Source organism: Nannobrachium achirus (genome assembly GCF_963921795.1).
Source record: "Nannobrachium achirus genome assembly, chromosome: 13".
NCBI lineage: Eukaryota > Metazoa > Chordata > Actinopteri > Myctophiformes > Myctophidae > Nannobrachium > Nannobrachium achirus.
The window spans coordinates 41662297-41675018 of NC_137833.1; the positions used below are offsets into that span (position 1 = coordinate 41662297).

A 12722-nucleotide genomic window follows, 5' to 3' on the forward strand; every position below is an offset into this window, starting at 1 on the left:
GCAAATGTATTGTAGATACCTCTACATTTTTGATGGACAAGAAACAAACCACAACAGGCCTAATGTCTTTCTCTGGGCCCAGTAGGTGTGCACAGCCCTCTCATTCCTTATCAGTGGAGATGGGATTATGTACAGTGGGTATTAATTTTAGTTATTTACAGCAAGAGAGAGAGGAGGGCCGCCAGTGAGAATGTGTATGTGTGTTCGTGACTGTGTGTGTGTGTGTGTGTGTGTGTGTGTGTGTGTGTGTGTGTGTGTGTGTGTGTGTGTGCATGCGTCATAAAGACTGTAGACCTGTCGTTTCCTGAATCTCATTAAACACTTTCACCCTGGATCACCATACGTTATTGGTGAAAATGTTGATATAAAAAATATATATATTTAAAAAAAATAAAGCGTTTTTCAATAGGTTAAGTATACTGTAACATACTGTAGGGTCAGAGATACAGCGCTGAGTTAAAATCAAGGTCATCTTTTAGATCTCTTTAGAAACACAATTTCAATGCTCCCATCTGTTTTTATGGCAACTCCACAGCCCACTGGGAGGTTTCTCCGAGGCCCACCAGGTGAGAATGGCTGGGTACACTATATCAGTGGTTCCCAAACTTTTTAGCTCGAGACCCAAAAGGGAGATTAGACATGTGCCCGGGACCCAAACTAGTGAAAACAGCAGACAGCAACAGCTCACAGTCACAACGCGCTGCACTGAGCTTGTAGACCGGCTATTTTCACTACTTTTTAGATTTGTCTTGGATTTCTTCATGAAATTACAAAGCTTTTTTGGAAATGTTTTTTGAAAATGGGCACTATGTAATCCAGCTACATAGTGTTTGGGAACCAAGGCACTATGTAACCCAGCTGTGTGTAAGTGTGTTTGTACCTTGAGTGCAGCAGCGTGGTGAGACATCGTGCGGCCGACCCTCTTGTCGCTGCTGTACTGCTGGATGTCTGCGATCCACTCCTCACACTGGGTCATTATCTCCACCCGTTTCAGGTAAAAGTGCTTGTGGATCACCTGTCAAGCACACAACAAACGGGGGGAATTAACATTCAGAGCAGAGATTGATTTCTCTTAGGACCAGAGGTGGAAAAAAGTACTCAAATGTTTTACTTACATTTACTTAAAAGTACTAAAATGTTTGAAAATAGCCGATCTACAAGCTCACAACGCGTCACAATGCGACGCGTTGTGAGCTTATAGATTAGCTATTTTCAAATTTCCTATGTATAAAATAGGGCTAGTGGGCTACAAGTGATTCATGTATGTTTTGTAAACTCTTTGTAAACAATCTGTAAAGTAACTAGTAATTCAAGTTTTCAAATAATTGTAGTGGAATAAAAGTACAATATTTGGATCCGAGATGTAATGGAGTAGAAGTAAAAGTATTGGAAATTGGAAATACTCAAGTAAAGTACAAATACCTCAAGTGTACTTAAGTAAATGTACTTAGTTACTTTACACCACTGCTTAGGACCTCCATTACTTTGAAAACCAATGCTTGAGTTTATCTACAGTCACTTATGCAACATCTAACCATTAATCAGCACATAGTGAAAGTGGACTATTCATTCCCATTATAATTAACTAATGTTGAGGTTTCAATTCATGGAGAGGTGAACTGAGGATACTCAGTAGTGTCGTGAGAATCATGAAATGTATCAGCTACAAATAATACAGTCATACACTGTAAATGCATTAGGGGTTTTCTTGGCAAACGCTCCTTGACATGAGGTGAAAATTAGACTCATCTCATCAGGCACCCCACACTCTCTCTCTCCCTCGCTTGCTTTCAATTTGTCTTTCTCCGACTTTCTACAAAGTAGAAACTTTTCAAGAGTGCACCTCCCTTTTCGATGTTCTCAAGGTGTGTGTGTGTGTGTGTGTGTGTGTGTGTGTGTGTGTGGTGTTCAAATCTGAGGTGAGGTGATGGGTGTAGAGTGGAAGTGGATTGGATCAATTAGCATGCACGCTCCAATGAGCAAACCAGCGGGGAGACGGTGATAAAGTCAGCGGAAGCGTGAGAGAGGAAGAGAGTTACGCACTGGTGTGTGTGTGTGTGTGTGTGTGTGTGTGTGTATGTGTGTGTGTGTGTGTGTGAGTGAGTGAGTGAGTGAGTGAGTGAGTGAGCGAGCGAACGAACGAGCGAGAGAGACAAAGACAGAGAGAGAACTGCTGTGTTGATAATAATAACACATAATACTGCCTCCCTGCTTTGCCCGGGTGAAGGCCAAAGGTAAGCACTGCCAATCAGTCTCACAGGAAGACAATTCGACAGTGCCAGGCAGGAGAAATGAGGCTGTCATTCAAAAAAAAGATGAAATGCACATTTGAAGCCGGGTAACTATCAAAACAATTATTTGAACGTCGGCCATAAATAAAGGACGGAAAGGAGGGAACGTCCCTGGGGTGTCAGCAGGGGGGCGAGAGAGGAGAACATGCCCCAAGTTCACTTTCTGCTTGCATCCCGCACCGCGTGTCGTCGTCGTCTCTTCCTTCATTTCACCGTCGCCACAATATACTGCCTAATATATCGTCGTTGTCGGGTGGAAACCTTGTATCTCCAAGTTTCAAACGGTGTACGTTCTTTTGCAAAGTAAAGCCCTGCTTCATCATACAAGGCCGTCGCAGAAAAGTAGTGAAAACAGCCGATCTACAAGCACACAACGCCTCGCGGGCGTTGTGTGCTTGTAGATCGGCTGTTTTCACTAGTTTAAATCATTTTTAAAATGATAAATGCAAAACGAACGGTTTTGGACATACAAGGTTTTCACCCGACAACGACGATATATATATTCTTTCTCTTCCCATTGCCGAGGGGCTTGTGAGCATTTATTACTGATGGACTCAAATCATAAGACCCCTGCTGGGCGCAGGGGGCTCACTCTTCGACAATACGCACACAAAAAACACACAGGCAATGAATTATGTCCATCAACCACATCCTCTCACCCGAACCCCCCTCCACCCCCAGCCCCCACTTCCTAGCAACGGTCGCCAGGGCGGACAAATCAGTATGCAGTAACCGCTCGTCAATCCGTTTCATAGCCATTTCTATGGTGGCGGAGGAGAGGGGGATTAGTTATTATGGTGGCTTTTTACCAGGATCAATCCGAAGAGTAGCACGCTGAGAACAAATGGGGCTGGCCGACTGCCGTAATCACTTTCTCTCTTTCTGCATCCCCCTCTTCCCCTGTTCCTCTATCTTCCTTCCATCGTCATTGCTTCATCCCCCTCTCTCTCTCTGCCCTCTCCTTCTCCCACTCTCCCTCTACCTATTATTCCTTCCCGAGCCATTGTACCCACCGCCCCTCCCACTCGGTCTCCTGGTTGAGTTATTTCTAATGAGTTGGTCTCCACCTGTTTGCTAGGGAATGCTTCAAGGTCACTGAGATCGGGGGGGTAAACACAGCAAGAGACGACGTTCCTGCCTTCACAGCCATTTACAAACAGAGAGCTGTCGCTCTTGCCTTCACAGCCATTTACAAACAGAGAGCCTTCACAGCCGTGGCTCCTCGGGGAAAGAGTTGCTACAGCAGTGTTCAACAGAGTGGGGAAGAGTTTCACACGATTGGGCTTTGATGCACAAAGCCTCTGGAAATGAGAGCTTAGAAATCAACAAAAGTTTATTTTGTTTTGTGCATTTTAATTGCATTTTGTGTTCCGATTCTGTCATCCAATTCAGGTGCATCTTCGGTTGTCATCCTTATTGTTTGTTAGCTTCACTCGTGTTTCTGCTTGTTTTTCTTACAGACCCTGCAATCCTTTAGCGTTGCACAGTGATATGATGCGAAATAAATGTGGAGTTAAGACGACGCGTGTTCACAATTAATTAAAGGTACAAATGTTTAGAAGGGGTGGGGATGAGGCATGTTCCCTGGGGTGTTCATGTGGCAAGGACACTGCCCCTGTGACTTTTTGGCATTTGGCTGCACCCATCGATCACAGCATGGACAGGGGCAAACAGCGTCATCACCATAAGTGCCCGCCGGATTAATCGGCTCGACAAATGACCTTTAAGGAGATATATGTACATACATGTGTATGCGTGTGCTCGCACGCGCAAAAGACACACAGAGGCCATGGACACGGTAAGAAAACGCGTGAGCGTTTCTACGATCATACGGTACATGCAGTCACACACAGACCGTGGTCTGCTGATGGAGTGGCCCGACTGACGTATAAACCTAGTGACCTTTGAGGTAATGCCGGCCACTCATTATACCTCAGGGCCACTGAGGGACCGAAGACGGCCACAGAATGTACAGTATGCGCGGACTCACTTATCACACAGAGGGTCAAGGGCAAACATGAATCATGCAGCCATTAACCCATTCAGAACGGGTACACATTTTGTGTTTCATTATTTTATGCTTTAACTATTGAAAAATAGCAGATATACAAGCTCACAGCGCGGCACCGAGTGCCGCGCTGTGAGCTTGTAGATCTGCTATTTTTGAAAAATCGTGAAAATTTGAATATTGACCCGATTCTATAAGTGTCTTTTGAATCCTTCTAAGGTTTTTTTTTGAAAAACCTATGTTTCTATGTCAGCAATCTGGCCGGCCATCGTCAAAGAAAAGGTCCTTTTCACTTAACTGGAGCTCAGTTAGTCTGTTCTTGAGAGACTACTATGTCAGTGGTTCTCAAACCTTTTCATGTGAAGGACCCCCAAACTGATATTTATTTGACCACGGACCCCCATCTCAAAATATCTAGTTCCAGGGACCACCCAGAAGCAAAATTTGACTTACAACCGTTCGCTTTGAAAATTCATATATTCAAAGATTTGCACACATTGTCACGACTTTTTCAAAAATAGCAGATCTACAAGCTCGCAGCGCGGCACTCGGTGCCGCGCTGTGAGCTTGTATATCTGCTATTTTTCACCGGTTAAAGCAGTCAATAATTCTAGGCCTAAATGGGTTAAAACATGACTTTATCTTGCCTTTTGTGTATTCCTGTAGTGGCATGCTCCAGCCTGAAGCTACCATGCCCTGCTTATCCTGACCACGACTGTGCGTGAAAACTCTCTACGCAGCTCAGGCATTGATAGTGGATCAGAACCACTTTACAACCCTGACAGAGCAGGGCTCTCTTTACAACGGATGGCTCAGGATCATAGATTATATACGAGCATAGATAGCTCAGGAGCAGAGCACTCTACTTTTTATGCGTTCACAACCACCTATTTAGCTTTGTTAATGAGGATGCTTACTGATATGCATTATTACGCAACTTCATATCAAACAAAGGCATGTTTGACACAGGTTTGTATTAACTCCATTAATGGGTTAATGGTAATGTCAGTTCAATACAGACCTTAACCAAACTGTTAATGTAATATTAAAATGATTAAACAACATTTATCTGGCAATTTACTATGCTTGTTTGCTAAAATGGGAGCTTGAGCTTTAGTTCCCTTGGCACAAAAACAACGAAATCAACAGAAATGCATTGCCAAATACATGCCATTTCACAACCAATGTAGAAAACTCTACACTGTTATTTCTATATTCTCAGCTGACACTGACCTACCTATGACTTATTTATTAATGTTGTCACGGAATGTATGTGTGTTTTCCTGCTACTCAGACATAAGCTTGTAGATCTGCTTTTTTGGTGATATATATATGAGAGAGAGAGAGAAAGATATAGAGAGAGAGTTCTGCTTTAAGTGAAGCATCAATGGGAGGCAGAGATATTCCAGCTGGGTCCAGGCCGTACAGCAGATGGTACAAAGCCAGCCGTTAGGACAGGGCAAAACAGTCAAGTTTCATTTACTCTGAGCTTCACACTATGGGCCAGTCGTCCAGCTGGGTGTGCAAGTGGGAGTGAGGGAGAGACAGAGGCCGGTTCATAAAGGGAATAAAAAAAAGGTGTGTGCCCTTTCTAAAGGGCCAAATGTCTCGCGCCACTTCTGACTGACTGATGAGGCCGACCAGCGCATTACTACCAGAGAGACATTAACGGACCATCATGCATCTGAGCCATACAATAGAGATAGAGACATGGAAAGAAACAGAGAGAGAGAAAAAGACAGTACGGTGGGAGAAGAGACTATGATCTATTTCCTTGCTAGTATCACCATGGAAACCCCTGCGGCCATGGTACGTCGCTATTCTGCTCCCGAGTGTCCCCTGCCACCAGAACTGGCACTAAGCATGTGTGTGTGTATTTCTCCATCCACTCATCTTCAACCGCTTATCCGGAGTCAGGTCGCGGGAGCAACAGTTTCAGCAGAGAGCTCCAGACTTTCCTGAGCAACATGAGCTACTTCCTCCTCGGGGGTCCGGAGGCGTTCCCAGGCCAGTGTGGAGAAGTAATCTGGTCCTTGGTCTGCCAGAGGGTTTCTCTCCTCCCAGTGGGATGTGCAGCGAGGACCTCCCTAGGGAGACGCTCGGGAGGCATCCGTACCGAACCACCTAAGCTGGCTCCTTTCCAAGTGAAGAAGCAGCGGTTCTACTCAGTCTGAGAAAACTATTTTCTGCTGCTTGCATCCTTATTCTTTCCGTCATAACGCCACACTTCATGACCATAGGCGAGATCAGGAACTTAGATTGCTCGGTAGATCAAGAGCTTTGCCTTCTGGCTCAGCTCTTTTTCGTCACAACAGTGCGGTACAGCGACTACAATACCGCTCCTGCTGCTCCGATCCGATCTCCTGCTCCGTCCTCCACTCACTCGTGAACAAGACCAAAGACATGAGCAAAGTCTCATTCCCTATTTGTGTGTGCCATGTATCTCAGTCCAAGTGTGTGCATCTCTGTGCCTGGCTGATATAAAACATTAAACACGGTCTGCCCTGCTCCTCCCTCTATCCCATCCCTGCTGTCGGATGCCCTAAGTGTGCTGGCCCGGTTACACATATGCCAATATGTTTCTTACTGTCTCGCAGACACACTGACACACAAGGAAAAATCTAAGGCAGCAGCATGGATGTCTGGATGCATCGACGCAGGGATGTTTTTCTCTGAATCCTATCGATGATGCAGTGTAATGCAGGCCACTCAACACAATGAGTGCTGAGGCTGACCACTAGTGCTTTATGAATATTGTGTTGGTGCGTGCCATCACTTTACAGCAATAACATTGGCCTTTTTATTTCCAATTTAAAAATGCTCTCTGCGGTGCCCGTGCCGATTTGCTCGACGAAGTGGCAAACCGTCATTGCGCAGCGCAAGCCATTGCACATAATGGGTTTTGAAGTGCAGCGGTGCCGTTGCCGCATTCAATGTGAAAGTCCCTTTGAGCTTACAAGAGTCCCTCCCTGCTGTCATGCAGTATTTTGTTCAAGCTGCTGTGTTGGAAACTAAACTTTTGAATGAGCTCATGCCACAACCAAGTGGAGATGACAGACATCACCACGTAGCAGGCCAATGATATGATCATTTATTAATCTGTCTGTGTCACTTGCCGAAAAATAAACTATATCTACAAGCACAGAACGCTTGTAGATTGGCTCTTTGGTAGGTAGTTTCAATATTATACAATATAATGTATCTGACTGACTTTCATACCTCTTAAACAGAGCAGTTTGCTCATAACATTTTCAAATCAGGTCATTTGTGGTGACCACCGATGGAGTCATTTGGAGTGTAAATCAGACGATTTATATTGGTGGGTGATCGGACCACCCCTAGTGTACACACACCCACATTGTTTAAGTTGTTTGGGCATGCGTTTTGTCCTTAGCATGTATATTGAATGTGCAGGAGCCCGCTGTGCAGAAATTGCCTGCGCTCACTTGTGACGGTGAATCAAGTGCACCTCTCCATCCACCTGCCCGAGGCCATCGCAGGCCAGAGGAGGGATATGGAGTTCAACGCCATCACTGATGCGGAGCACATAATTATCCATCACGTATACGCCTGTCACACCTCTAAATCAAATGGAGTGGCCGTTGGCGACTTTGACCCCCCCCCCCCCTTCCCTCCATATCAAACGGTGGACTGAACCATTAGGACCTGATGGGGGTTAGAAACGACGGCGTCGCCTGAGATTATGTGGGGCTAGTTAAGGATATCACCTCATTGTGCGCCGTAATGGGCCCGTTTACGCTCCAGTGCAGCTGCGCATATGGGGACATCCCCCTTCTGGCTCTCACACATAGCCAGTGTTTATACACACACACTCACAGGCGCACGCTTGAGACCATACCCACAGAGCTTGTTGACAACACAGAGGCACCAACAGCGAGGTCACTTCCGTTCACCTCAGACACACACATTCACACATGCAGGCTATATACGCACACTAAAAATGAAAGAGGATCTATATTTCAGCAAGCGGCCTGTTGTCACTAATTCCACCCGACAATCTCCGGCTGCATAATTCAAGTCCGTACTCTATTCCTCATCTTCCGCTCTATAAATAGCACATGCAAACTTTGGATTCTTGCACACACCAAAAATATAATGCGGTCTTACGGTGGCAGACAAGGAGCCCCCCAAACCAATCTCATGCTCACGTGGGCAGAAACTCACAACGCTGAGCTAGCGGCATCGTCGGCACGCAGACAAGGAACCAATCTGTGTGTGTGTGTGTGTGTACATCTGAAAGTGCTGGGTAAGACAAGACTCTCCCTGAGCCTGTTAGCAGTACAAATAGCTGCTACTGTCCAATGTCTTGACAGTAGAGACAGACAAATCATCTAACAGTGAAAATACACAAAAACTAAACAACAGCTGTCAGAATTTGGGGCACTGATAGAAAGGCTCTGAATTCATAAGGAGGACCATACTAGCATGTTCTTGTCCATCTTTTTTATAAGATTAGCCATGCCTCTGTGTGTGTGTGTGTGTGTGTGTGTGTGTGTGTGTGTGTGTGTGTGTGTGTGTGTGTGTGTGTGCGCGCGCGCACGTGCATGCGTGCCTGTGTGCACATGTACTTGAAGGTACTAAAAGGGCAGCAGAGGGAAGAGCTTGTAGGAGTGTGTCACAAATTTAATTGAATTTCAGGGGCTGTGTGTCCAGTGCGCATGCACAAACACAGGATTGCTCAAGTAGTATTCCTGCCACGTCCCCCCACCACCATCTCCAGCTCCAACAGCCCATTTCACCATTGGGTCCCATTTGACGTCACAGCTAGTGTGGCGTGCCAGAGCCAGATACTCTGCCAAGACATCCCAGAAACTTCATCAATGATGCCTCTTCCGCCTCTCAGTGTGGAATTAAACCCAGGGCTCATGACGTGACAGGGTGTGCATGTGGCGGCTGTGTTAGTTAGTACGCCTGTGTCTCTCTCCGTGTGTGTGTTAGGACCCTCTGACTAATAATAGACTCCGACTCTGAATAATGTACCTCTGTGTTAAATCACAAATTCATCCGACCCGGGACATTTTGTACACAGCGCGCTCCAACAGTCTGCGATGTATGCATTAATAAAACGTGACTCTTTCAACCGGGCGTCTGGAAAAAAAGACACTTTGACGTGAATGAAGCTACACATCCAGGCCAGCTTGTCTCGATGGCATCTTGTGTTTTACACACAGGTCCTGGGGCCCAGGAGGACACAAGCTGGTACCCATAATTCAGTCTGGGTTTCATTTGTTTGGAGGAAAAGAGTCTGAACTATTTGCCCGCACGAAGTTTATTTTTTACAAATAAATATGAGAGCCCAAACATGCTTACTCAGTAATTTGTTATGTGAAAGTCCTATGATGTCTAAGACATCTGACATCATACATACAATAACTTGTATGCCCATACATGGAGATCCCTGTCTGTAGAACCAGCCACACAGATATCTTGGCCATCTGTCTTGGCCATATATGGATTAATGTGTATGTGGCCGATGTGGCCTCCATATATGGCATTCCCATATATGGCATTCCCATATGAAGTCCTGTTAGATATGGGCTTAATATTGATGACATCATGGATCTCCATATATGGGCATAAAAGGGATTATGTTAGTGTGGATTCCGGATGGGTACCCAAATGCATTTTGGTCCCCATCCAGAACCTTTATTGTAATGAAATGATTGTCTTAGGAATGCAACAAATAAAATATTATTGAGCTCAAGCCTCCATGGCGTGAGTAATCAATTGAAGAAAAAAAAATGAAAAAAAGTAATTTTAGAGGTAAACTACTTCTTTAAATGGTTCAGTGCATAAGCCCTTTGCCGTAACGGTACTGATGTGAAATGATGTTAGAAAACTGCCACAATAATCGAATTGAAAAAAATTAAACGATATATAAAAGATAAAAAATGTGTTGCTAGCTTTGTGCAGGAGCAGGTGAACAGTGTGAAATACAAGTATGGAGTACAACCGCACAAGCAAGCAGGCACGCACAGTCGCACACGCAGGCACTCACAAACCCAGGTCCAGGTCCGATGACTCAGAGCCAGCTCTATAAAAGACAGTTTTATATTCTGCTGGTATCGAGAGCTCCAAAGACACACAATGAGAAGGGTAGGGAAAATAGGCAAGAGGGAAATTGATTGCAAGATAATCACCCAGGGGAAACGTACGTGTGCGTGAGTGTTGATGCGTGTACGCACAGCGCATCCAAGAGAGGATGTGGAAGAAAGCGAGAGCAGCGTGTGCTACTGGGTGAAACAAAGAAAGATAGATAGAAAGCAGGGAAGAGACAGAGCCGGCATAAACGAGAGATGCACATTTAAAATTATTGAATGCTTTAACCAGTGAAAAATAGCAGATATACAAGCTCACAGCGCGGCGCCGCGCTGCGAGCTTGTAGATCTGCTATTTTTGAAAAAGTCGTGAAAATGTGTGCAAATCTTTGAATATATGTATTTTCAAAGCGAACGTTTGTAACTCCAATTTTGCTTCTGGGTGGTCCCTGGAACTAAATATTTTGAGATGGGGGTCCGTGGCCAAATAAATATCATTTTGGGGGTCCTTCAAATGAAATGGTTTGAGAACCATTGACATAGTAGTCTCTGAAGAACAGACTAACTGAGCTCCAGTTAAGTGAAAAGGACTTTTTCTTTGACGATGGCTAGCCAGATTGCTGACATAGAAACATAGGTTTTTCAAAAAGTCTTAGAAGGATTCAAAAGACACTTATAGAATCAGGTCAAAATTCGAATTTTCACGATTTTTCAAAAATAGCAGATCTACAAGCTCGCAGCGTGGCTGTGAGCTTGTATATCTGGTATTTTTCAATAGTTAAAGCATTAAATAATGATACACAATAATGTGTACCCGTTCTAAATGGGTTAAAATATAAATATAGTATGCATAAATATAGTATGCACCAACATGTGTGTGTGTGTGTGTGTGTGTGTGTGTGTGTGTGTGTGTGTGTGTGTGTGTGAGAGGGCCCCGACGGTAGCCAGAGTGTCCGGCTACATGCAGGCTACGATGGGGAGTCAAAGCAGAACTGTAGGAGTTGTTGTTCCTTCTCCTCTACCCCCTTCCCCCCACACATGCCCGGGAAGCCTGCCTGCAAGCTAATATAGATTAACCTTCCCTTTTAGTATATCGTTTCTTTCTCTCCATCTTCTATACCTCATCATAGTTACCCTGCAGTTCTGTTTCTCCCAATTAATTCCTCGCCGCCTGGCTCTTTCTGTAGAGATGCTTCCCCTTCCTCCCTCACCCTCTCTATTTTCATCTCTCTCCATCAGTCTGTCTTCCCTCTCTCAATCCCTCTCTGCAGACTACGCCCCCGTCCCCGGCCACTCCTCTTCCCTCCCCCCCCTCTTCTCTCTCCACATTTCTGGAGGCTGAGTGAGTAAGTTGACTGATCGCTATCCCTTCTGCGCTATCTGCTTCGCCATGGCCCGTGTCAAGGACGGGAGGAAATCAAAAGGTGGGGTGGGGAGGGAGAAGGATGCGAGGGGGGAGAGCGCCTCCAACCACACGATATCATGCACCTGAGAATTAATAAACAGGAAAATGTATTATCCGCCGGTGACCCCCTGGTACCATCCTCGGTGGAGGCACGGCAGGCTTTGTCCTTTATCCGTTTGGTCGGCGAGCGCATCGAGTCGTGCATTAGGGGGTGATTATTATTCTGCATCCGGAAGGGAAGAGACTGAGCATGCGGGATAAAGTTCAGGTCCGACAATATGGATGGACGGGGATAAAGAGGCTAAGAAGCTAGGATATCGAGGTGTTGGTGGTTGTTAAGGTGTCGAGGACTTCAGCTTTTAGTATGTTGGAATGCAGTGGGTCTCAAAGTGGATTCCAGAGACACTGTGGGATTCTTTAGGGTGGTCTAAATTGACCCATACAAGTCTGTAACTCTGACAGTGTGCAACCAAATGAACCCTAACGGGTTCAACCAAATCAACGGGTTCATTTGGTTCCATTTGCACACTGTCAGAGTTAAGTAGAGACCTTGAAATTTGACAGTTTTGAGAAACACTGTTGTAATGAAAAGGGGAGGGAGGGCTCAACAATGTGAGAAAGGCTTCTTCCTCACCTCTTTGAAGCATGGGGAGGGATTCCTCATCTGCTCCAGCATGGCCCACTTGACGGTGGCCTGCCGGATGTTGCCGTCGTACTCGCGGGAGCTCTGGGTGCCGCTGGGGGTGCCGCGCGAGCGCTCGTAGCCCGGCTCGTTGAAATAGGGCTCAGCCACCAGGATCAGAGACTGCACGGACACCAGCACCTGGAGACACACAATCGTTATGACAATCACTATTATCGTTTATCGTGATAAAAAAAAAAGCACTCACGATATTGTCCGATAATATCGTAAATCGCAATTTCTTTGGTCATGATAATCGTGACATGACATTTTCTTA

At 45.5% G+C, this 12722-nt stretch overlaps 1 protein-coding gene across 19 annotated transcripts in view; it reads right to left on the bottom strand.

Annotated features, from left to right (window-relative positions):
* The window catches only part of birc6 (baculoviral IAP repeat containing 6), a 174522-nt gene that overhangs the window by 2497 nt on the left and 159303 nt on the right, over positions 1-12722 (bottom strand). For all 19 annotated transcript variants that reach the window (XM_080741078.1, XM_080741077.1, XM_080741087.1 and 16 more), the window contains 2 exons: positions 12398-12586; positions 881-1015 (listed from right to left, as the gene is read on the bottom strand). In XM_080741078.1, coding sequence (XP_080597204.1) covers positions 881-1015; positions 12398-12586 — 324 coding nt within the window. The remainder of the gene's footprint in view (positions 1-880; positions 1016-12397; positions 12587-12722) is intronic.